The sequence below is a fragment of the Schistocerca gregaria genome, chromosome 3, assembly GCF_023897955.1.
Source record: "Schistocerca gregaria isolate iqSchGreg1 chromosome 3, iqSchGreg1.2, whole genome shotgun sequence".
Lineage (NCBI taxonomy): Eukaryota > Metazoa > Arthropoda > Insecta > Orthoptera > Acrididae > Schistocerca > Schistocerca gregaria.
Genome location: NC_064922.1, coordinates 765,844,891 through 765,870,428, shown reverse-complemented (window position 1 = coordinate 765,870,428; position 25,538 = coordinate 765,844,891). Strand labels below are relative to the sequence as shown.

The 25,538-nt window shown below is 41.6% G+C and overlaps 1 protein-coding gene across 1 annotated transcript in view; it reads right to left on the bottom strand.

Moving 5' to 3' along the window:
• LOC126354017 (ATP-dependent translocase ABCB1-like) overlaps nucleotides 1-25,538 on the bottom strand; it is a 282,194-nt gene that overhangs the window by 209,929 nt on the left and 46,727 nt on the right. The window contains exon 5 of the mRNA XM_050003340.1: nucleotides 5,067-5,369. Within this exon, the coding sequence (XP_049859297.1) occupies nucleotides 5,067-5,369 (303 nt within the window). The remainder of the gene's footprint in view (nucleotides 1-5,066; nucleotides 5,370-25,538) is intronic.

Genomic DNA, 25,538 nt, shown 5'->3' with positions numbered 1-25,538 from the left:
TTCCGATGGACAGATGCTATATCGTCACACTCATACAACGCAATTAGTCTTTTGCCACTTCCCATAATGATTTTAGAAATTCTGATGGAATGTTCTCTATCCCTTCTACCTTAATTGATCTTAACTCTTCCAAAGCCCTTCTAAATTCTAATTCTAATACTGGATCTCCTATCTCTTCTACGTCGACTCCTGGTTCTTCTTCTACCACATCATCGGACAAGCCTTCCCAGAAATAGAGGCCTTCAATGTACCCCTTCCACCTATGCGCTCTCTCTTGTGTATTCAACAGTGAAATTCCTATTGCAGTCTAAATGTTACCACCTTACCTTTCAATTTCGTACCCTTTCCACCTCTATCTCTTCTGCCTTCAACAGTGGAATTCCTATTGAAATCTAAATGTTACCATCTTTGCTTTTAATTTCACGGAAGGTCTTTTTGACTATCCAATGTGCTCAGTCATTCATTCTGACAATTATTTCTTTTTAGATTCCTTCACATTTTACATGCAGCCATTTCTCCTCAGCTTCCCTACACTTCCCATTTATTTCGCTCCTAAGTAACTTGTATTTCCCTAAATATTTTTATATTTCTTTCTTTCTGAAGTATTCCTTCTGTTACCTATGGTTTCTTCGCAGTTACCTTCTTTATATCTATGTCTTTCTTTCCAGCGTATACGATTTACGTTTTTAAAGACACCCATTGTTCTTCAACTGAACTGGCTACTGAGGTATTCCTTAGCGCAGTATCTAAAAATGGTTCAAATGGCTCTGAGCACTATGGGACTTAACATCTGTGGTTATCATCCCCCTAGAACTTAGAACTACTTAAACCTAACTAACCTAAGGACATCACACACATCCATGCCCGAGGCAGGATTCGAACCTGCGACCGTAGCAGTCTCTGGGTTTCGGACTGAGCGCCTTAACCGCGAGACCACGGCGGCCGGCACCGCAGTATCTATAGCCTTAGAGAACTTCAAGGTATCTCTTTATTCCTGAGTAATTCCGTACCCCATTTCTTTGCTCACTGATTCTTACTGAGTAGTCTCTTAAACTTCAGTCCACTCTTTACTACTACTAAATAGTAAGTATCTCTTTACTACTACTAAAGAGTCTATATCTCCTCCTGCGTACACTTTACAATCTAGTATCTCATTTACGAATCTCTGCCTGATTATGATGTTACCTAACTAAAATCTTTCCGTATTTTCGGCCTTTTCCTCCTATTGTGATTCTTGACAGAGTATTTGGTATTATTAACTGAAATTTGTTACAGAACTCAATTAGTCTTTCTCCTCTCTCATACCTACTACCAAGCCCATATTCTCTAGTAGCTTTGTCGTCTTCTCCTACAACCGCAATGCCGCGCGGGATTAGCCGAGCGGTCTTGAGCGCTGCAGTCATGGACTGTGCGGCTGGACCCGGCGGAGGTTCGAGTCCTTCGGGCATGGGTGTGTGTGATTGTCCTTAGGATAATTTAGGTTAAGTAGTGTGCAAGCTTAGAGACTGATGACCTTAGCAGTTAAGTCCCACAAGATTTCAGACACATTTGAACATTTGAACAACCGCATTCCAATCCCCCATGACTCCCTTTACGTGCTGAATTACCCATTCAGTATCCTCACATACTCTCTCTACCTCTTCCTCTTCGGCTTACGACGTCGACAAATACTCGTATACCAGAATTATCGTTGTTGGTGTTGATTTGCTGGCGATTCTAATGAGACCAACACAACCAGTGAACTGTTCACAGTAACTCACTCTCTATTTAGCTTCCTATTCATTATGACTTCTTCTCCCGTTATACCACTTCAGCTGCTGTTGATATTACCCTCTACTCATCTAACCAGAAATTCTGTTTTCTTTCCGTTTCACTTCACTGACCGCTGCTATATCTAGATTAAACTTTGGCAGTTCCCTTTACAAATGTTCTAGCCTCCCTACCACACTGAAACTTCTGACACTTCACAACCTGACTCGTAGAACGTTATCCTTTCGTTGGGTATGTAGCCTTTTCCTCGTGGTCTCCCCCCCCCCCCCCCTCCTCCCGTACCCAGTGGGGTACTATCTTCCCGGAACGGAGGGATCGTCACGATACTTTTTCAGTTCCGGAGCACATGTCCTCTGCATACACATTAGGTGTCCTTAATGCAGTGGTTTCCATTGCCTTCTGCATCCTCATGGCGTTAACCATCGCTGACAGTTTGTCATACCAAGGGCAAGAGAGTGTCCTGAACCTCTCTCCACCCTTCAGCAGTCTTTGTCAATGCCGTTGGCAGAATGTGGATGATTTCTTATGCCACAAGTCTTTTCCCACCAAGGCTGATGATTTTTATTCAGAACGTAAGCGAGGACAGGTTTCGTTACCTGGATCGAGGAAGTTTTGATTACTAATCAAAGACGGTACACATCGTCCACCGGTACCATTTTGCATGCAGTGTTACAGAAATAACTTGGTTCTGTTTTACTGATCCACCCTCACTAATTGTAAAGTCAGAATGGAAGGCACTGTTTACAGTGAAATTTGTGAAGGTTAAGAAGGGCGCAGATCACAGTAATTTCAGAGGTAATAACAGAGGGGCTTTCGCTGGCATCCAGTTTGTTAGATGCATGCAATGTAATTTACTTTGGGAATGGAATGAGCATGTGAGGATTATGGAGGGAAGGAAAGTCATCAACTTAGGTTTCTTGGGAGAATTTTAGGAAAGTGTAGTTCATCTGTAAAGCAGACCACGTGTAGGATGGTAGTGCGACCTAATCGTGAATACTGCTCAAGCATTTGGGATCCACACCAGGTCAGTTTGATAGAAGACACCAAAGCAATTCAGAGGCGAGCTGCTAGATTTGTTAGCGGTAGGTTCAAACAGCGTCAAGTGTTATGGATATGCTTCGGGAGCTCATGTGGGAATTCCTGGATGAAAGAAGACATTCATTTTGAAGAACACTACTGAGAAAGTTTAGAGAACCGGCACTTGAATCTAACTGCAGAGAGATCTTACGGCTGCCAACATATATTTCGCACAGGGACCACGAAGATAACATACAAGAAATTATGCCTCATACAGAGGCATATAGGCAGTTGATTTTCGCTCGCTCTATCTGCATTTGGAACAGAAAAGGAAACAACTAGTTGTGGTACAGGGTACGCTCCGCCATGCACTGTGTGGAGTATCTATGTGGATGTAGATGTAGAAGGAAACAGACAGACAGATGGATCACCATCAACAGTGTTATGTGCCCTCACAGTATAAGAGACTGCTGATAGGGTTGGACTTAACCAAGGGCATTAGTGCAAAGTCTGGTGATGAATAACTTTATGCAATTATCACTCCTCCCCTTACCAGCCAAATGCTGGTAATGAAAATTTCTACTATGACCTGGTTTCGAAGCAGCTACTCTCAAGTCAAGCAGTACCACACAATGTGTATTAATGAAATCTACTATGAAAATCCAGATGGAATGTAACAATATAACGAAAAGGATGGTTGCTGCTCACCATGTAGCGGAGATGCTGAGCCGCAGACAGGCGCAGCAGAGGGCTTTCGGAAGATGATCTTTGGGCCAACAGGGCCTTTGTTGGTATCGGACAGCGCACACACACACACACAAACACACACACACGCACACACACACACACACACACACACACACACATGACCATGGTCCTTGGTAGCTGAAGCTAGACTTTCAATGATGTTTGTGCTCATATGTGCCATTTATATAGGAAGAAAGCAACTTAACTTTAAATTTTGATGTAATTTTTCAGGATTATTCACTTTAAAACTTTACGTTATATTATGATCAAACACTGTGTGTGTGTTGTATAACTTCAGGAAGGCCATGTTGGCCAAAAGCTCACTTTCCCACAGTCGTTTTGTTGCGCCTGTCTGCGACTCAGCATCTCTTCTGTATGGTGAGTGGCAGCTGTTCTCTTCATTATAATGTTATATCTACAGTGGAAGTGGATATAGTGCAAGTAAGAAACATCCATGTACCTAACTGTGCCCTACCTACATTACTGGAAGTTGGGAGACATTGGTTCATCAACTGAAGTGAGCAAGTTTGTCAAAAGCTTATAAACTGGTAGATGCTGTACTATGTCATTTTCTTATTTTGAAATATAGTATGCAAATAAAAGGTAGTTTGGCACTGGAAAGGAATGATAAAGGAAGGTTAGTGTCACGCAACCACAACAACGTCTTTAAGAGAGTGAATGCAAGCTTGAATTGGGCTATGATGGAGAAGAAATCTAATTACTTGTGTTAGTTTGCAATTTCATAAAGTGTCTGATTTCTTTACAGCTACGGCCACAGTGGATACGCCGGTTTACGTGAGATCACCGAAGTTAAGCGCTGTCGGGCGTGGTCGGCACTTGGATCGGTCACCATCCAGGCCGTCATGCGCTGTCGCCATTTTTCGGGGTGCACGCAGCCTCGTGATGCCAATTGAGGAGCTACTCGACCTAATAGTAGTGGCTTCGGTCAAGAATACCACCATAACGACCGGGAGAGCAGTGTGCTGACACCAAGCTCCTCCTCTCCTCATCCTCTTTTTGAGGATGACATGTGGTCGGATGGTCCCGATGAGCCACTTGTGGCTTGGTGTGGTGGTGGTGGTCTGATAGTGCCCCTATAAGAGGATATGGGCATTAGACCAGAACTGTGGCAAGTGTAGATGGTTACCTCTCAGCTGAAGGATTTCAGCTGTGTCAAGAGATGTTACAGTAGCATCAAGTATCCACGTTTTTATCCTGCTTGTTCATACTAGTGTTTTAGGCAAAGGTTTAATAATGACTCAATTAAGGGCAGAGGTAGTAAAACTAGGGAACTGGTTCAGTCTTTATTAGAACTGGTAGTTCTACTTAGGGCATATAACACATAGCACATGTTCTTGTTGTTATGGTTTGACAGAAATGAGCTACAGCGTTTCAGCAACTATTGTTGTACAGTGTTTTTGGACGCTATTGTACAGTGTTTTTGGACGCTATATACACTCAGCGAAACAAAGTCGTCTCCACTGCACGAAGGCGTTTCCGTCCTTCATCCGACACTTCAGTGCTGAACTTACCTGTCGGTATGCGACATAGTTGAAGGTGAAGACGCAGACGTAGGTGAAGAGGAAGGTGGCGGCGCCCAGGATGGCGCTGTAGATGACGAACTGCCGGACGCCGTGCAGGAAGACACGCACAGCCACGTCGGGCACCTGCTCACCAGCGGCTGTGGCGTTGACCAACGCGGACCCGAAGTCCACCATGACGCCCGTCAGGTCTCCAAACAGCAGGTTGCTGAGAGGTGCGCCTACGCCGGCGCCCGCCGCCGCCAAAACCCCGAGGGCCAGCAGCCAGCGCTCCCATGCGGTCGAGAAGCGGAACTAAACAGCAAGCGAGGCGGAAGCGTCAGGGGTTAGCGGCATGTCGACGTCGGAGTCAGGAACTGTAAAGGATTTCATGTTCTAGCACGTATACATTTTTAACGTATCACTCCAACAGTCCGATTTAAGGCAGCTGAAAACTGACAGACAGTCGGCTGGACTACTCGTACCACCAACGCACCAACGGCAGCTTGGCTTTGCCGACAAGATAAAACGTAGATCCAGCTCTAATTACAAATAAGAACAGGTTTTTGACATGGTCAGACCAAGTATGGAGATCTATAATATAAGTGACTTTCAGGTACTTTACGTGATTTTTGTAGGTGACAGAAACTTCAAAGCGATTCCTATTCCACGGAGAGAGACATGTCGTGGCTGTTAGCTGCAGACAATACTTGTCGCTACAAAGTGGCAACTTCAGACCTTAAATGTCAGTTGCCAATTATTTTGAATCGGACTATAGGGCAGTACACTAACAACTTTCAAGTCTATGGGCCCTAAAGTTAATACTACATTGCTTTAGTAAAATCAGTCTGTCAAATGGATTTCAGATAGAGAAAAGCGTCAAAAATCAAGTGAATGTAATAAGTACGAAGTGAAATGATCCTCAAAACCGCTTTATTTGCAGAAGGACTGGAATACTGCTACACGTCGATTACCCTTATTTTACTTCTTGTAGCCTCTTTTTAAGAGCGTACCAAGTCCATCGCCCTTTCAGCCAGAATTAGAATGTCGTCAACAAACCTGAAACCTTTTATTTCTTGTTCCAGAAATTTACTTCACTTTACAAATATCTCTTTGGTCGCCTTAACTGGTTTCTCAATTTTCTGTTTGAATAACTTCCATAAATATACACCAGATCTAATCGATTACCAGATAACAGAACCCAAGAATAAGAAAAGATAAACCCAAAGCAATACGTCACCAAATTGCTAATCAACTCAGCACGAACAGGGATAGGGGTATGGCGTTGAATGGTCACGCTAGGTATATACTAAATACCACTTTATAAATCTCCCATATGGATTGCAAGAACAACAACAGAATATGTACACACAGAGGCGTTAAAACAATCATTATTTATTTATGTTGAATTTATTAAGGAACACTTGTTGCTTCTAATGTTTTCTTCTCTATTTTAGTTCACATTCGAATTTATTTAATCAAAATCGAAACAGAACTACCGAAGTATGGTGGAACTCAACAGTTTGACCTCTCAACTCAAACTGCTCATTTCTAATTCTAAAATTGTGTTGTTCAGCTGCTTGGATTTATTTCAGTTCCTCAGACTTCATATGTTAAATAAATACGTAATAACTATTTGGAGTGGCATTTACAAAATTAAATTGTCTTTTCTTATGTTTTTGTGACGTGGCAGCTTACCACTCCCAGCTCCTTCATTGAAATATTATTTTAGTGCCAGCAGAGCGTAGTTGTGGAGGTGAGTGAGCTGTCATATCAGAAAAGACATAAAAAGCAAAACTGAAAGCAAAATTGAATTTTGTAAAGATATTTTTTCCATGCTGTGTGCTATTTAAGTGTTTTTGTTTACATATGATTCTGTTTTCACTCATGGCACAAAACCGGCTGCCCTTCTTTGAACATTCTCGATGTACTCCGTTAATTCTATCTGGTATGGATCCCATACAGCGCAGCAGTACTCCAATAGAGGAGGGACAAGCGTAGTACAGGCAATCTCTTTAGAAAATCTGTTGCATTTTCTAAGTGTTCTGCCAATAAAACGCAGCCGTTTGATCTCCTCCCCCACAACATTTTTCATGTGTTCTTTCCAATTTGAGTTGTTCTTAATTACAGTTCCTAGGTATTTAATTGAATTTACGGCCTTTAGATTTGATTGATTTATCGTGTAACCAGAGATCAGCGGATTTCTTTTAGCAATCACGTGGATGATTTCAGTATACGAGCAACAACAATTTTCTCACATTTGAAGTGACTTAGCTCCGACATAATATATTCACTACTACACAGAACACTATTGTGACCATGAATGACCCTTTGTGTCACATTGAGGATATTTCACCGGTGCTGTTCGAGGTGAAATACAGCAGCTCAACCTGCAGACTTGGCTAGCATCGGCACTTTATGTTCAAGAATGCATTTCTGGCGGTGTTTACAAATTTTTCGTCCACCCCGTTTAGGTCGATACAGTGATACACACTGCCGAGTGACTCGTGACAAATAATCACTGCTTGACTTAAGTCGTCGAGTACAGCGGGGCTCAGCTGCAAAAGGGCACTACAGAGCTCCTCAGAGACGCTGCCTTTGACATCCTGATTGCTGACTTTTATCTCAGAGCTCAAGTGATCCTACTTGAGATATCCCATCTCTGTAGTACATCTCTTACATTTCCCCTGAATGCAGTATACGTCTTCCATATGATGCCTCTTCCAACACACAGGACGACCTTCTCTGTTATTCCATTCTCGATCAGTACGTGGAAAAAACGGACACCTATATCTTTCCTTGTGATCACTAATTTTCCTTATTTTATTATGATCGTCATATCTTCTTATGTAAGTAGGCATCAACAAAATATTTTCGCATTCGGAGGAGAAAGTCGGTGATTGGAATTTCGTAAGAAGATCCTGCCGCAACGACAAAAGCCTTAGTTTTAATAATATCCACCCAAAATCCTGTACATGTCCGTGACTCACTCTTCCCTGATGCTCGACAAAGCAAAACGGTAGGTTTCGGTGATGATGTGGACAGCCAATTCCTGGTATTCCATGACCCCCATGTCCACTCTGCAACGATGCCTTACCTCTCAGAATTATGTGACCATTTTAGCTGATTAGGTCCATCGGATAGCACAAGGTTTCATCCCCTAGAGTGATGTTGTGTTCCAGGATTACAGAGGTGCTGTTCACAGAGCTGGGAATGTCCAAGACCAGTTTTGTGAACACGAGTACTAATAATAGGATCTCCCCTGGCCACCACAGTGATCAGACCTCAATATTATTGAACTTTTGTCGGCTGCTTTGGGGAGCGTGATCACTATCCACCTTCATCATCATTACCTTAACTTTCTACTATTTTACAGGAATGCAGTGGGCCGGCCATTTTTAAAGATCAGTCTTTTTTGCTGTAGTTTTTTACGTAAGTTCAAATGGCTCTGAGCGCTATACGACTTAACTTCTGAGGTCATCAGTCACCCAGAACTTAGAACTACTTAAACCTAACTAGCCTAAGGACATCACACACATCCATGCCCGAGGCAAGATTCGAACCTGCGACCGTCGCGGTCGCGCGTTTCCACACTGCAGCACCTAGAACCGCTCTGCCACTCCGGCCGGCTTGTGTAAGTGGTTCTATCATGGCTTATAATTGGATCTTAGCTTGGCACTAGTGTTGAATTGTCATTAAGTCACCTCTTATTGGTAACTGTTTTAATTGTATGTATTTTGAGGGTAATCCTAAATGGGAGTTTGAATTTCTGAAGTTTGTCAGTAATTCTGTTTTCTTAATAAGGGAAAATAAAGCGAGGGGTATTAGCGCCCGGCAACTTTAAGTTTATAATTGACCTTTTAACAAGTGCTTCTTTAACGGATTGAAATAGTAAGTTAATAAGGGTATCTCAGTGAAGCATGTTAAGTGCGGCCATCTTAATGTAATAACTGGTTTTTAGGAGGTTGATGAAGTGGTTGTGTGAAGTAATTGATAAATACTTTACTTAAGGTTTCTATAAATGCCTGAAACATAACTTTCTCTTAAAGGACTGTTCATTTGAATACTGAGTACGTTGGATTTCTAACTGTATTTGCAAAGCTTTACCTAGTGACTGTTCCACAATTTGTAATTTTCAAATTCCTTAAAAGGCGTAATGTCAATAAAGTGTCTTAATTATAAATTGCGCCTACCAGCCATGATTCCATGCCGCTTCATCTTTAATGGTATATAATATATGGTGCGTAAGTGTGGTACGAAAATGGACCCACATACCACTTGTGGAGTTCGCATGCTTTCACGTGTGCGTTCCTGACGCTCCATCCTAATGGACGCACCAGTCTATCGGTTTTCGCACGCTTCTCATTGCCCGCCAACTTTTCACAACGTGTCCATTCTTAAGTAAGGAGAGGGTGTCTGTCCCGCTACCCCCTGTGTGGCTGCAGAATGGGACGTTGGCGGTATGACTCGGCGAAGATGCCACTCGCGGAGGTGTTACACCGTAGATACTGCGACAAAGTATGCTTCAGTAGGCACTTCGGTCGAAGAAGAATTCCTTTGAAGAGGAATGTGCATCTCTAAAAATGGCAATCACTGAAGTTGGAAAGAAACCTCTGTGGTCAGATAAATGTAGAAGACGGTCGTGAGTTCAAGGATATTTCGCACAATGGTGATGGTATTGAAACATTGAACCATTTTAATTGTGTACGTAACTCTATCTTAGCTATTATAGAAGGTATCGCTAACTTGTAAATTGCTGAATTTTTGTATTTGTCCACTAAGTTACAACAGCATGCTAATGCCCATCAGATTCCCGATCCTGTAGTTCTTCACACGATTTACACAGAAACTAGTATGATTGATCAGGTTAACTAGCATGATTGATCAGATTATTCGAGAAGGAGGTATTTTGGGTGGTTTACATGGTAGGATTGTTAAACAAATAGGCTGAGAAATGAATTGTTTAACAAACGTTATTTCTGGGTAAAAGATCAACAAGAAGACCTTGTGAATTGTACTGAGAATATTGGATGGGCTCACTAAACATCATGTATTGAGGTCAGTGAGAATCAAGTATCGATAATATTTCTTGACAGGGATGAAGTTGTGCGAGATACAGAGGACATGAGTTTTGCTGGTAAGAGGGTCGTTGAACAATGGAGCAACTTGCCCAGAAAAACTTTCTCTCAATATAACGGGAGTAGCCAACGTGGACGATTTAGTGGGAACTGTTGTAGGTGTATGAAGCCGGAAAGTTTTGCTCAGCAGCGACAAATAGAACACGGTAAAGAAACAGCAGTCGACGTTTTAGGACATGGGGTTGGTGAACGCGAACTGGATGGCCACCCAAGAGACGTAGCCAGTTAAGTGGAATCAGCAGGTTATTCTTACGCTTTATCTGCGTTGCTCTTGTTCATGAACCAGACTATTGACTGCTAGATTGTGTCAGCTGCCCTTGTTCATGAACCTGACTGTTGACTGCTAGATTGTGTCAGCAATATTTTATTATTTAATTACGCTTGGTATCTCAAGATAGCAATGTTTTTTTCAAATTCGTACTTCAAGACGACTGGGTACACAGGTTCTGACTGTTAATTATGTAGGGTGGATGGAGGGATGCAAGTTAATTTAAAAATTCAGCAAGTCTCATGGTCTATTAAAATCTTAATATCCGTTGATCTATCATGGATACGTCATTGTCAGATATTTACCAAAAAATAAAAAAGCAGCCGATGTTTTCATAAGTTGTTATTTTATTTACACGACCAGTTTCGACATCGTATAACTGCCATCTTCAAAAAATGGTTCAAATGGCTCTGAGCACTATGGGACTTAACTTCTAAGGCCATCTGTCCTCTAGAACTTAGAACTACTTAAACCTAACTAACCTAAGGACATCACACACATCCATGCCCGAGGCAGGATTAGAACCTGCGACCGTAGCGGTCGCGCGGTTCCAGTCTGTAGCGCCTAGAATCGCTCCGCCACCCCGGCAGGCGCCATCTTCAGGCACTTACACAATCCATGTATGGAGAATCACATACATCTTTGTATGAACAACCAGATCCATCAATAGCTGTATCCGTGATTTTTTTGTTGTCAAGTCTTCAAAGTACACACCCAAAAACGTTTACGGAATCCAGGTATTGATGCCTCCTGTTACGTATTTTCATTGATGTATCTGTTTCTTGATGCATAGGCTCCTGAAGACTGCATTAATGGTCATGAAAATAAAATAACAACTTCTGGAAACATACAGCTGTTTGGTGATGTTGGTTTGGTAAATATTAATATCTTTGCTGCCAAACATCTGTCTACTAACTCACTACTGCGATGTGAGTTTAGAGACAAAATGGGTTGTGTGTTAGATTACTTCGGAAATAAGTATGCTTTCAAGTTTCATCTGGGTAAGGACTATCAGTTATGTAGTCATAGTCCAGCTGCTGTTGGTTCGAGTGATTTTCAAATTTGGGGAAGATGAAGCTTGACAGTTACTAAGTTTATTAAATGAATGTCCAGATGTCCTGTCCGATCAGCTGGTTTTAACCAACAAAGTCAAGTATCAGATCCAACTCTGACCATACTCCGGTGTTTCATTCTACTTAGTGGTTATCACCGTTAAACTGCAGGAGTTAAGAAAGACTTTTGATAAGTTGCACACGGAGTGGGTGACTGGCCCTTCTTCGTCTGTCTGTCTCGACAGTGTTTATGAAAGCCAATGGCTAAAGTTATAGGCCCATCGTGAACTACTGAGAGCTTGACCAGAAGCTAGTTTTGGAGTCGGTACCCTTCCCTGATCTTCATACGTGCTTTACTTGGTTTGTTGGAGCGCGCTGTTTTGTATAGGAATCAAGCCTACCACTAGATTTCCCCTGGCTGAAGAATGGGAGCCTCTGACTGCTTTATTCATGGGTTCTAACGTTTTTTTTAGTTCAACGGAGCCCCCTTCAGGCCATCACCTTGTGCACCTGTCACGTTTGTTAGTTTCTTTTCTGGACGAGCTGAAGTTTTGTGTGTATAAAATTACCTCGATGATGTGGTTGTTTACAGCAAGACTGCTGGTAAGCACTTTCAACATCTTAGGCAGGTGTTGTCACGTTTTAGGAAGGAGTGCTTAATAGTCAAACCTACTAAGGTTAATTTAGCCCAACCAAAGATTTCTTTTCTGAGTCATTTAGTTTCAACTAATGGGATTAAGAGTGATAATGAGTCTACCGTTGTCCATACTTAATTTTCTTTTCTGGATCATCTAGTTTCAGCTAAGGAATTTTGACTATAATTTTGACCCTCCCAAGACATTACGGGAATGGCGATTTGTTACAGGAAGTCCATTCCGAACTTCTCACAACTTGCCCACAGACCAACTTCGTCATCAGGAACAGCAATTTAAGTGGTTGGATACCACCAGTCATCATTTGATGCCATGGATTAGGTTCTCAGTAATGTGTCAACACTAACCATTAAGGGTTTTCAGCGTCTAAATCGATTTAGTCTCCATAACGACGCCTCCAAGTTGGGAGTCAGTGCCGTCCTATTACAAGAATTTACTGCAGATTATTGCCCACTAAGGTATGCGTCGAGAACTATATCAGCAGCAAACGATACATACTCAGTGTGCAAGTTGGAAACATTGTCAGTTTCATTTGTTCTGGAAAAATATAAGTTCTATTTGTATCATAGGCATTTCCTGTTAGAAACTGACAACCAGGTGCTAAGCTGGGTACTGGCTTGACCATGGCTTCGTGCCATAGGCCCCTTAATATTGGCCGAATAGTGCGCTGGGCAGCTTGAATTTCAGCATTCCGGTTTGTCGTAAAGCACATGAAGGGTTCTGACAGTCAGTTGGCTGATGCCCTAAGCCGTATTTTAAGTGGAGATCACGAGCCCACAGAGCTCATACAAACAATGATAATCGTCAATGTAGCGTAGCTATGCTAACAGAGTGTCTTTTACTTTTCAGGAATTTGTAGGAGCAACAGGATCGGGAACAGGGGCTCCGAAGTATTAAGGATCAACTCCTCAGTGGTAATAAAGTAGTTGGGTATCACGTTAACAAAGATTTCCTGTATTGCTGTACCCACTGCTACAGGAAGTTTGAGATTGGTCTACCCCAGAAGTTAATCTCGACTACACTTAAATACTTTCTTCATTCCTCCTGTGGTGTAATTTGGGTAGTTTTTAGACCATTATGAAGATTACGTGTCCATTCCCTAATTCAGTTGTTTGAAAGTTGATCAGGTAATGTCAGAAATGTCAGTTTGCGTAGCCCAATCCCAGTCCTCGCCTTGTTTGTTGCACTGTAGTCGGGAAAAGGGACCGATGTACAAATACGAGGGCGTTCTGAAGAGTAATGCTTCCGAATTATTAACACTCTACAACTTTATTCTTCATTTACAATTTTAGAAAGTATTCTTTCTTGGAGAGTGAACAGCTATCGGTGTAACATATTAAAATTCAGTAAAACGGTCTCTGTCGCAGCAAATGTTCGCTCTGATTGAAGTTCGTGTTCTTAACTTCATTAACCCTCTACATCTTTAGTCTTCATTTACAATTTTAGAAAGTATTCTTTCATAGAGAGTGAACACGATCGGTGCAAAATACTAAAATTCAGTAAAACACCTCTATCGCAAAATTTGTTTATTTTGGCTAAAGTTCGTGTTCTTGCGGATGTTGCTCCGTCCACCACCAGCTGCCATCATGGTGCTTACGGCCTAAAGATGGTCTAAATTATGCAACGAAGCCGACTACCAACCAAAAGACACATCTGTTGCGGTCGCGACTGTTCTACTGAATTTTTTTTTTTTCATGTCTGTATATTTTTTCTCAACAGTCACTCTGGTGACGAATACATTACTACCAAAGAGAGGCCAATTTGTTAGTACCATGACTGTAGAATGTTTGAATTTGTTGATAGACACACTATTTTACCTTTGCTTGCACCCCTTCGTCACTATCAACGTGAGGTCCTGGAACGTGTTCTTTATGTTTTGGGAACAGATGAAAACTGGATGGGCCCAAGTAGGTACCGTATGGATGATGACCAGTGACAGTGAACCCAAGACGTCGGACTGTTGCAGATGTGGTCCGGCGCTGACATGTTGACGGAGAGGGTACTCCACGTGTGGACGAACTGTTCGAATTCGGATCTCTGTTACAACATCCCGTTTCTCTCGCATCGATGTGGTTACGCTACATACCACCATATTACACGCTATAATTCAGAGCCCTCGAGTGGCTGAAAATAGGTAGATATGGAGAATCAAGATGTGGCTTGCTAATAACGTTTGTTTTATTTAAAAAGCTTTAGCAGTTTTCATACAAAAAATTTTGAGTCATCACTTTGTTGCACTGCCTCGCAGTTTGTCGGTTATTCAATGTCGCTTACATGCTCTAGGAGGGCAGAACGTATATTTTGTCTTGGTGGATGCTTTCACCCGGTTTGTGTGTTTCTCCAAAGTAGGGAGGGGCTACATGTGTCAACAGTTCATTACAGCGATGAAATAGAACACGACAAAAGGTCAGATTGTTAAAAAGAGGAAGAGTTAAGACACAGTAGTTGACATAGTATAAGCTTTAGTGCCAAAAAATATTCCAGATAATGACATAAGTGCCGCAGGGTACGAGGGGCCCTCTGGCGGTCACGTTCCTCCAACCACTTCTCGCCTATACGGAATTCTGGCGTTAGCGATAACAGAGGCGCTGATCATGTGCAGCAATGTGTTTTCTTTCATTGTGGCTCCTTTAGCGATTTGTTTTATTGTCTTTAATATTATCAAAAGTGTTTATTACTTACGTCATTATCTAGAATATTGGCACTATCGCATATGTCAACTACCGTCTCTTAGCACTTCCTCTTTTTAACAATCTGACTTCTGTCGTGTTCTATTTCACCGCTTTTTGTTACTGTAGCGCCTTTTAGACGTTATAAGCTCATTACAGATTTAAACTATTGTATCCCCCTTTATTTTACGCTGTTTAGTTAATTATTGAAAACTAGTGTATACCGACATTAGCGACAACTGGTGAACTTACAACACAAGCATCTTGTGGCTCCTGTACGGCAGCTTGTTTTGAACAGTAGTGCGACTGACAACATGACTAGCGCATATGATGTTATTTCTATATATATTTGACGATGCTGGTGCTGACTTTGCATTTAAAATTTGACTATGCCACTACGGCTGCAGTACATTAGGCTGGGACTGATGACCTTAGCTGTTTAGTCCCCCTTAAACATCCCAACAACAGCTACGGTCGCAGGTTCGAATCCTGCCTCGGGCATGGATATGTGTGATGTCCTTAGGTTAGTTAGGTTTAAGTAGTTGTAAGTTGTAGGGGACTGATGACCACACCAGTTGAGTCCCATAGTGCTCAGAGCCATTTGAACCATTTGAACCATCCCAACAACCACCACCACCACATTAGGACTTTGTTTTTATAACAGGTATGCCTCTTCATGCTTAAAGCGCACAAATGCACATGTTTGTCACTAGTACTTTTCATTATGATCTATTTATTGTTTTTAAGCTGTAGACAATCTGCGAGTGTATTTATGTTTTTTCCCATTTTTGCTCCAGATCTGATGACGGTCATTATAGACCGAAACCGGTTATCTGTTAACAAAGTGTTTCTGACCATAGTCGTAAATTAAAGGAAACTACCTGCAAAATTTGTGTTCCGTTCTGCAGTTGACAAATTGTGCTTCAAATCTTCTGTATTTATAGAAACAGATAAATCCATAACGACAAACAAAAATCGAAAAAATTAAAATTGTCCAGAATGAAAAACATTTCTTCTAAAATATCTCAAACTCACCAAGAATGAAAATAAGTACCGAATTAACTGGAACGAGCCAATGATGTAATTCAAGCGACAAAAATAGTACACGCTGTCTAGACGGTCTTTCCAAAAACACATTCATTTATTTCTGTTTACAGTGATAACGCTACGTCATAGAAGATAACCGATTTATTATCTGAGGCACGAAAATAAAGACATTAATATCTACGAGTAAACTATTATGTCGTTGGTCAAAGCTGATGGGTTGTAACTATCCTTTAGCTGTCCCGTTTTGCTAATGTGTCGGTTTACATGTCTTAGAGAAGACAACCCTGGTATTGTGTCTACTGTTTGGTGTCTGCAGAAATCATGGGCACGTGGAAAGGCTGAGCAGTAAGAAGTTGTTTGGTGAGGACTTTGATGTGTAGACTGTACAAGCTGCTATTACGAGCCACCCACTGTTCTTTACGCTGTGTTTCACTCGTGGGTTCATCCCGTCATCCCAGTGTTATTTACAAAGAGTTTGCCGTTCGCGCTACCTGACTCTCGTAATTTTTATAGTGTGAGTGTTATTTCTGTCTTTTGGCTTTGGAACTTGCCGATTAGTCATTACTATTATATGAACTGCTGATGCAACCTATTGCGTAGTCAGCATAAATGCCAGTTCAAGTTTTAATGTGAATAATTCCCTTTCGTGATCTAATATTTAATTTTTTATTAATGTGCGATATATAAGTATGGAACACTTGTTAATTACAATGTTTCTTGTTTTTCTCCTTGTTTTAGGTCACAGTGTGATTCATTTAATGTATGATGAAACAGAACCAACGGAGTGTGGTGAAACTCCACGGTTTGATATCTCAAGTTAAATTATTTAGTTTCTAATTCAAAATGGTACTGTTCATGCGCTTACATTTATTTTATTTTCTAAGACTTTCCATGTTTACGAAATACATTACAAATATTTGGAGTACCCTTTAAAAAATGAAATTATATTTTTTGGTTTGAATATTGTTTTCGTTCCCCATCACCTTACCACTCCCAGCTGATCGCTTGCAGTAGTATTTCAGTACGCTCGTCTACGTCTTCGTGTACGCCTACGTGATTAATCGGCAATTCTCATTAAATTGCCTGGCAGTGGGTTCAATAAACCACCTTCAAGCTGTCTCTCTATAGACCCACTCTCTAACGGCGCGCGGGAAAAACGAGCACTTAATTTTTTCTGTACGAGCCCTGAATTCCCTTATTTTATAGTGATGATCATTCTCCCTATGTAGGTGGATGCCAACAGAATGTTTTCGCTATCGGAGGAGAAAACTGGTGATTGAAATTTCATGAGCAGATCCCGTCGCATCGAAAAACGCCTTTGTCTTAATGGTTGCTACTCAAATTCACGTATCATGTCTGTGACACTATCTCCCCTACTTTGCGATAATAGAAAACGAGCTGCCCTTCTTTGTACTTTTTCGATGTAATTCGTCAGTTCCACCTGATGCGGATACCACACAGCACAGCAATACTCCAGAATAAGGCGGACAAGCGTGGTGTATGCAGTCTCTTTAGTACACCTGTTGCACCTCGTAAGTGTTCTGAGAATGAATCGCAGTCTTTGGTTTGCTCTACCCACAACATTATCTATGTGATCGTTCCAATTTAGTTTATTTGTAATTGTAATCCCTAAGTATTTAGCTGAATTTACAGCCTTCAGATTTGTGTGACTTACCGCGTAATCGAAATTTAGCTGATTTCTTTTAGTACTCATGTGAATAACTTCATACTCTTCTTTATTCAGGGTCAATTGCCACTTTTCGTACCATACATATATCTTATCTATATCATTTTGCAAAGTTGTTTTGATCATCTGATGACTTTACAAGACGGTAAATGACAGCATCATCTGCAAACACTCTAAGACGTCTACTAAGATTGTCTCTTATGTCGTTGTTACTGACCAGGAACAATAGAAGGCCTATAACACTTCCTTGGGGAACGCTTGATATTACTCCTGTTTAACTCAATGACTTTCCGTCTATTACTACGAACTGTGAACTTTCTCACAGGAAATCATGAATCCAGTCGCTCAACTGAGGCGATGCTCCGTAGGCATGCAGTTTGGTAAGAAGACGCTTTTGTGGAACGGTGTCGAAAGCTTTCTGGAAATCTACAAATATAGAATGAATTTGACATCGCCTGTCGATAGCACTCATTACTTGGTTCAAATGGCTCTGAGAACTGTGGGGCTTAACTGCTGAGGTCATCAGTCCCCTAGAACTCAGAACTACTTAAACCTAACTAACCTAAGGACATCACACACATCCATGTCAGAAGCAGTATTGGAACCTGCGACCGTAGTAGTCGCGCGGTTCCAGACTGTAGCGCCTAGAACCGCTTGGCCAGCACTCACTACTTCATGAGTATAAGGAGCTAACTGTGTTTCACAAGAACGACATTTTCTGAATCCAAGCTGACTGTGTCTCACTAAATCGTTACCTTCGAGGTACTTCACAATGTTCGAATACAGTATATGTTCCTAAACCCTACTGAAAAACAACTTTAGTGATATGGGCCTGTAATTCGGCGGATTACTCCTATTTACCTTTCTTGGTATTGGTGTGACTTGAGCAATTTTCCAGTCTTTAGGTACGGATCATTCTATGAGCGAGCGGTTGTATGTAACTGCTAAATATGGAACTATTGTATCAGCATACTCTAGGAGGTACCTGACTGGTATACAATCTGGACCGGGGCCTTGGTTTTATTAAGTGATTTAAGCTGCTTTGTTACACCGAGATTATCTACTTCTGTGCTTCTCATCTTGGCAGTTGTTCTCGATAGGATTTCAGTAATATTTACTTCGTCTCCTTTGGTGAAGGAGAACCGTGTTTAATAACTCTTCTTTAGTAGCACTGTCATCAGTGACTTCACCAATGTTATCGCGCAGGCACTGGTGTGCTTTATGTATGATCAGAATCTCTTTGGGTTTTCTGCTATACAAATATCCTAGGTCCCAAAGACCTGCTCACGAAAATACTGTGCATTTTAAGTAGAGTGCCGATGATCGTGAGACATTATTTGGTGCTTCCTGTTGACCTGGAAGACTAAAATCTGCAGGAGGTTCGTGAACAAAGAAGCCACCGTGCCTCGAGATGACTTATTACGCTCCACTACAGGAGAGACTCAACGGCAAGAACCTCATATGGAAGATCTTGAAGAGCCTGAAACACATAAGAACGGGCATAACACCAGTGAAGGAAAACATGGTAAAGTGGAACATGGCAATAGATGTGATTGTGGCATATTTCAGAATATAGAACATGTCCTTGCCTGTCCTAAGAGTCCCAGTAAATGCACCGTCAATGACTTCGCAGGGAAGCAAGGAATCATTTCACGCACGACAGGTTTGGGTTAAAAATCTTCGGCCGCGAAAAAAAATTAAGTACTTTCTTGTCCTGGCTGCCTTCGGTATTGTGTGGATAACAACTTCCTGAAAGTCTGATCGAATGTCTTCAGTCTCATTGAGTCTACACCTGAAACGAAATAGTCATTTAATTACAGCTTACTCGAATTCCGAAAACATGCTAATTATCCTTTTTTGTCTGATTTGATGACATGTCTTTCAGATATCTTTCTGTTTCTAATGTTGGATCCCCAATGTCTTCCACACCGACCTCCATTTCTTCTTCTACCGCGTCACCAGAGACATATCCTCCCCACCGTAAAGGCAACAGTGTATTCATTGCATTATCCACTCCTTCTTCTGCGTTTAACAGTGGAATTCCCTCTGCGCTCTTAATGTCGATGGCATTGCTTTTAATTTCACCGAGGTTATTTTGACTTTTCCACGAGGGAGTTCTGAAAAGTAATGAATCCGGCTTTTTTTACGATATCGGCTGAGGTACTACATGTATATTCATCGGTCAAGTTTTCCGCTTCGCCAACGCAAGTTGAAACCCTCTGCCGCTAGAGCGCTCCGAACTGCAGCGTGCAACAAGCGGTGTATAAAATACTGTATCTACGTCGGTGCGTGAAAAACAGCGTGATGTAATCGAGTTTCTGACAGCAGAAAACTTCGTCCACACAAGAAAATGCCAGATCACACCCGAGGGCTACGACGTCTGCAACAGTCCGACGCCTTAGGTTCACAGTCATCGATCATCCTCCCTACAGTTCCGAAATGACCTCATGCGATTTTTTTCTGTTCCTAAAACTTGAAGAACATCGAGGACTCCACTTTGATAGCGGTGAAGCGGTGCAAGCAGATGTGAGTTTGTGTCTCCCAACAAAGTCAAACGTTCTACAGTGATGGTATCAACAAACTGGTGTTCTCCCGCGCCCGAAGCTTACCCACTACTTAACCTAAATTATCCTAAGGACAAAGATACACACCCATGCCCGAGGGAGGACTCGAGCCTCCGCCGTGACCAGCCACACAATCCATGACTGCACCGCCAAAGACCGCTCGGCTAATCCCGCGCGGCTATCCGTGAAAAAGGGAGACAATCGGCAATTGGATAGGTGGTTATAATATTCTGGGTGACATGTATACATCGCCTCGCACGATTCATTCTTTGGTAACACCGCAGTCGCTCGGATTTTCTCCCACATAGCTGCGACTCTTTCAGACTTGTTTCGTAGTCATGCTTCCAAACTGGACCCAATTCCTGGCATTAGGCTATACGTGCTTCCTGTCTACGAAACACTGACGAAAAAATGTCTTTATGTTCTTCCTTCCCCTTTGACTATCGTGCCATCAGTTCTCTCATTAATTCTTTAACATCTTCCTATTCTTCTTTCCTCCATTCTTGAAGTTCTTCGTTCTTTTCTTTAATTAATGCGTTGGGTCGATACAGTTTTTCCACTTTATTAACAGTCGCTTTTTTTTTATCTTAATGCGACCCTGCATAAGGCGTGTTCCTTTATGTATGAGGACGTGCTGCGAAGTATTGCCTCCGAATTTAAAATAAAACAAACGTTATTAATGTTCTACATATTTATTTCTCAACATACTCACCGTGACGACGAACGCATTCCTCCTAATGGGAGAACAGTTTGTTGATACCGTCACTGTAGAAGCCTCACTTCGTCGACGAAGCTACAATCTCACTTCTGCTTTCAACGCTTCGTCAGAGCGAAGTCCTCAATAGTGCTCTTTACCTTTTGGAGATGAAGATCGGGTGAGACCAAGTTGTGACTGCATGAAGAACGACACGTGTCAGTGAACCCAAGGCATCGATTTGTTGAGATGTTGAAGCAGTCGTGTGTCTTATAACATTGTCATGCTGAGGGAGAGGGTGCTCCATAAGTGGACGAACTCTTTGAACTCCGAAGTCGATTACAGCACGCTGTTTCTCACACACCGGCGCAGTTACGTTACACACCACCATGTTACACGGTGCAGTTCGGATCCCTCTGGCGGCAGAGGGCTGCAAACATGTTGACATGAAGAATAAGTACGTAGAATGTTAATAACGTATCTTTTAATCAAAAAGTCTTCACAATTTTCACATAGGAAATTCGGAGGCATTGCTGTGCAGCACTCCCTAGTAATAACATTTCATAGTCTAATTTCGCTATCATCCAAAAATCCTGAATTAGTAGATGCATCGCCTTGTTTCATTTTGCTGATAGGTCTTTATTTATATCGTTAAATAATTCTCTTGTTTGGACCATAACGATACTATTAGCAATAGTAAAACCTTAACAACGAACTCAACTCAAATAAATATGTAACGCAAAGTTCCAACACAGTTCACTCTAAATTTTCACACGCTGTGCTACACCCAAAGATATAACTGTAACTTCCAAAAATTCTATTGCAGCAATGTTAGACAAAACTACGGCATTGTTACTTCTGATACTTATGTTTTATCAACTTTAACTGTTGGGAGTGAGTGATGTAGAAAGTTCTGTAATCTCGAAAGCTTCTACAAGGAATTTTGTCAGTTCCTGCAGCTGATCTACACATTATAAATTTAATCCTGCTCTCACTTCACAGTTCGTTAACAATTCGTTCCGGACGTGCAGTTGTTCACGCTGATTCCTGCTAGCCGGACAACACTGCGCACAGCCGCCTATTGTCGAGCGCCTGCCGTTATTCTCTTCGTCATTTTTAATGTTAGTGTTATGTCATCAACTCGTTCTCTTTCGCATTGCCATTCTCCGTAGATTCATCGCCGCTTGTGAGGTATCGGCGTGGAGGAGCAGGTACTGAACCGTTACTACTTTAAACTCAGATCCATAAAACTTTTAGAAGACTACAGTTAAACCAGGATGTAGTATTTCCTATGGCAAATTATTGATACACGCATTCTCATTTACTCATCACACTGGCTGCTTTTCTGACTTCAACAATCCCACATATTCAACACGATGCGCTAGGTTCAGCTCCACTCTAGTTAGTTTAATCCAAAGAGCTCCGAGGACACGGTTATCCTACTATCGTAACCTTTCACCATTTTTTTTTTTGGCAACTTCTTTGACTCCTCCTTTTAGTCTTCAACTTAACAGCGTGCTGTGGTACTCATTAGTGCTGTATTTGCAGCCCTAGAGAGCTTCAAACGCATAGTATAATTCGCCAGTACTACAGTATCCCACTTTCTGCCATTCATCAGGAAAATTCTCTTAAACCTCAGTCTTCTTTTCAACATTACTTAATTGTGATCCGGGTCTATAGCTGCTCCTGGATATACCTTATAGCTCTATGTCCTATTTCGGAACCTCCTTCTGAACAGTGTATTCGCGTTTACTAGCTCAAATTTACTGCAGAACTCAATTAGTCATTCTCGTCTCCCATTAATACTACCAAGCTCGTATTCTACGGTAACTCTTTCTGTAACTTCTCCTATTACCACCTTAAAACCCTCAAGATAATTAGACTGTCATCTCCGTTTACATCTAAATTACTCCTGCATCATCCACACGTTTTTTCTTTATAACTTTATCTTCTGCTTGTGACGATGGCATGTGTATCTGAACTATTGTTGTTAGAGTTGGTTTGCTCTTGATTCCTATGAGAATAACCCTGTCAATGAACTGTTCACAGCATCTCACTGTTTGCCCTATTTTCCTATCCATAATGAATTTTCTTCCTTTTTAACAATTTGGTACTATTGTTGATATTATCTTTCATATGTTTGACCAGAATCCGTACCTTACTTCCACTTTACTTCACTGACCACCACTATGTCTACAATAGATCTTTCTATTTCCATTTTCAGATCTTCTAGTTTCCATACGACATTGAGGCTTCTGGAAATGAAGAGAGGCTGAATAGAACTGCTTTGCAACATGATCAGAAAATGATGGTTGACAGATCTCATCTAGGAATCGTCGGTTAGGTAACGAAAGGAAATGTAGAGGGGAAAAATTTTGGAGGCAAACAAGGGTTTGACCGAAGTAAGCAAATTCAAATGAATGTACGTTGCAGTAGTAACGCAAAAATGAAGGGGCTTGCAAAGGATAGACTTGCGTGGAGAGCTTTATGAGACAATGTTTCTTACTGAAGACCACAGCAACCAGAAAAACTCAAAAAAGTAGATGGAGAAAGAAAACTGTGGAAGGCCCTAACAGAAGGAAATACAGGTTAATGGAACATCTGCTAAGGTTTCCGAAACCTGCGCCGGGAGAACAGGAGATGGGGGTGGTTATTAGACGAGGACTAGAATATTTCAAATAGATGACCATATCTTGTGTGAGAGATCAAAAGATTACCACAAGGGAGGCAAGAGTGTTGATAACAGCATCGGAACAGTCAAAACACTAATGACTTCAAAAAAGTTAAGGTGCTAACGACTGCCAACTAATTGTTTAAAGGACGCCTTCAATAGCAGCAACCAATCAGCGAATAAGCTGCTGTTCGTCGTCTTCACATCGCTGTGGTGCCCCAGCAGCAGACCACAGTCAGTTAAGGTTGAAAACTGCGGCCAGCAACGTGATTGCCGAGGTTTGTTTTCCCTGAAAAGTTCGTTTCTCTGTTTCTGGCGCAGTCATGTTGTTGGCGGTCGCAATAGCGAACCCAGAACATTGCCTCTTCCACATTCAACTCCTCCCAAGTTTCAGTCACTTTATTAGTGTGAGTTACATACAAACTACTGATTGAGGTCTACAGCGATAGCCCATCGAGGGACGTCCTTCTGCATTTAATTACGTGGAATTACTTTTAGGCTCCTCACTCATTAATGTGACTCGATGCAAGGAAAAAACAGGCTACTGTGTTGTAAAAGACTGGAAATTTTGCAGTAGATTAATGAGAAATAGTTTGGACACAGCACAGGGTAAAATTTGCTCTTTTATAGTTTCACTCCACAGAAGAAGCCAAAGAATGAATGACAGTGAACAAAACTTTTTATGTACGAAGTGACGAGACGAGAATTACAGACAAGTCACACAAATTACTGGATTTATCTTTCCACTCACGGCATTAAACTATGCAAAAATAGAAAACAGAAACATCGGTTTCTTCTTTTGTGATGTTTGCTACGCTGACTGCGTCATACCTCGCAATGAAGCTATCGCACAGATTCAAAGTAGCACTGACAATAAATTTCTGTTGCCCTAACCACAGTTCGTTGCCGATATGTCTATAAAATCACTGTTAAATTGAGTTCTATTTATTAACTGTACCATCCAAGGTAACAAAGGTGTGACGTTAAGTCACATAGGAGGCTAGTAACCATTCTAGTAAATATGCATAGATCTGTAGTTTAAGCTGGATATGTCACATAAAAATAACACAGTAGTTCAGAAATGACATTATTGATTACAAACCATGCATGCCATGTTTCGGAATTATTTCTATCTTCAGAAACCTAAGTGGAAAGGTAGCACAAAACCAAGAGCGTTCCCAGTTGTGTGCGTAACATGTCGTCTCAACTGATAACGCTCTTGTCCTTGCGCTACTATTCCACTTGTATTTCTGAAGAAAAACAGAATTCCGAAACAAGTCGTGCATACTTTGTGCTCAGTAAAGTCGTTCTTGAACTGCTGTGTGCCGTTTTTTGCGATCTAGCCAGCTTAACTACAGATCTACACATACTAACTACATTAATGTTGGTTAACTGTTGGACTACTAAAGTTTGCTGTTTCACATCACTGAGATTTTCTGGTATAATAACTGAATCCTATAATCTAAGACTCGGTGATCCTGAACTGTCAATGGTGGTGGTTGTGGTTAGTGTTTAACGTCCCGTCGACAACGAGGTCATTAGACACAGAGCGCAAGCTCGGGTTAGGGAAGGATTGGGAAGGAAATCGGCCGTGCCCTTTCAAAGGAACCATCCCGGCATTTGCCTGAAACGATTTAGGGAAATCACGGAAAACCTAAATCAGGATGGCCGGAGACGGGATTGAACCGTCGTCCTCCCGAATGCGAGTCCAGTGTGCTAACCACTGCGCAACCTCGCTCGGTGCAATGATTTTGCTTAGTTTCGGATCTGTCACATCTATTGTACATTTTTTACTTCTGTATCTTGATATCAGTTGCTATTTCTCGGTGAAAGAATCATGTACAGATAATTTCAAGAAGTAGTGTTCGACCACGTGACGATTTCGCTAGTGCTGCCGGAAGCGGAGCCAATCGGCAACTGACTCATTTGTCTCCGAGCCCTGCCAACGTCAAATTGACTCTACACGCGAAGTACTGCAAAAGGCGTGTCTCCACTAACAAGTAACTTCTGTACGTACTTGATGAGGTGTTTACTTACTCAA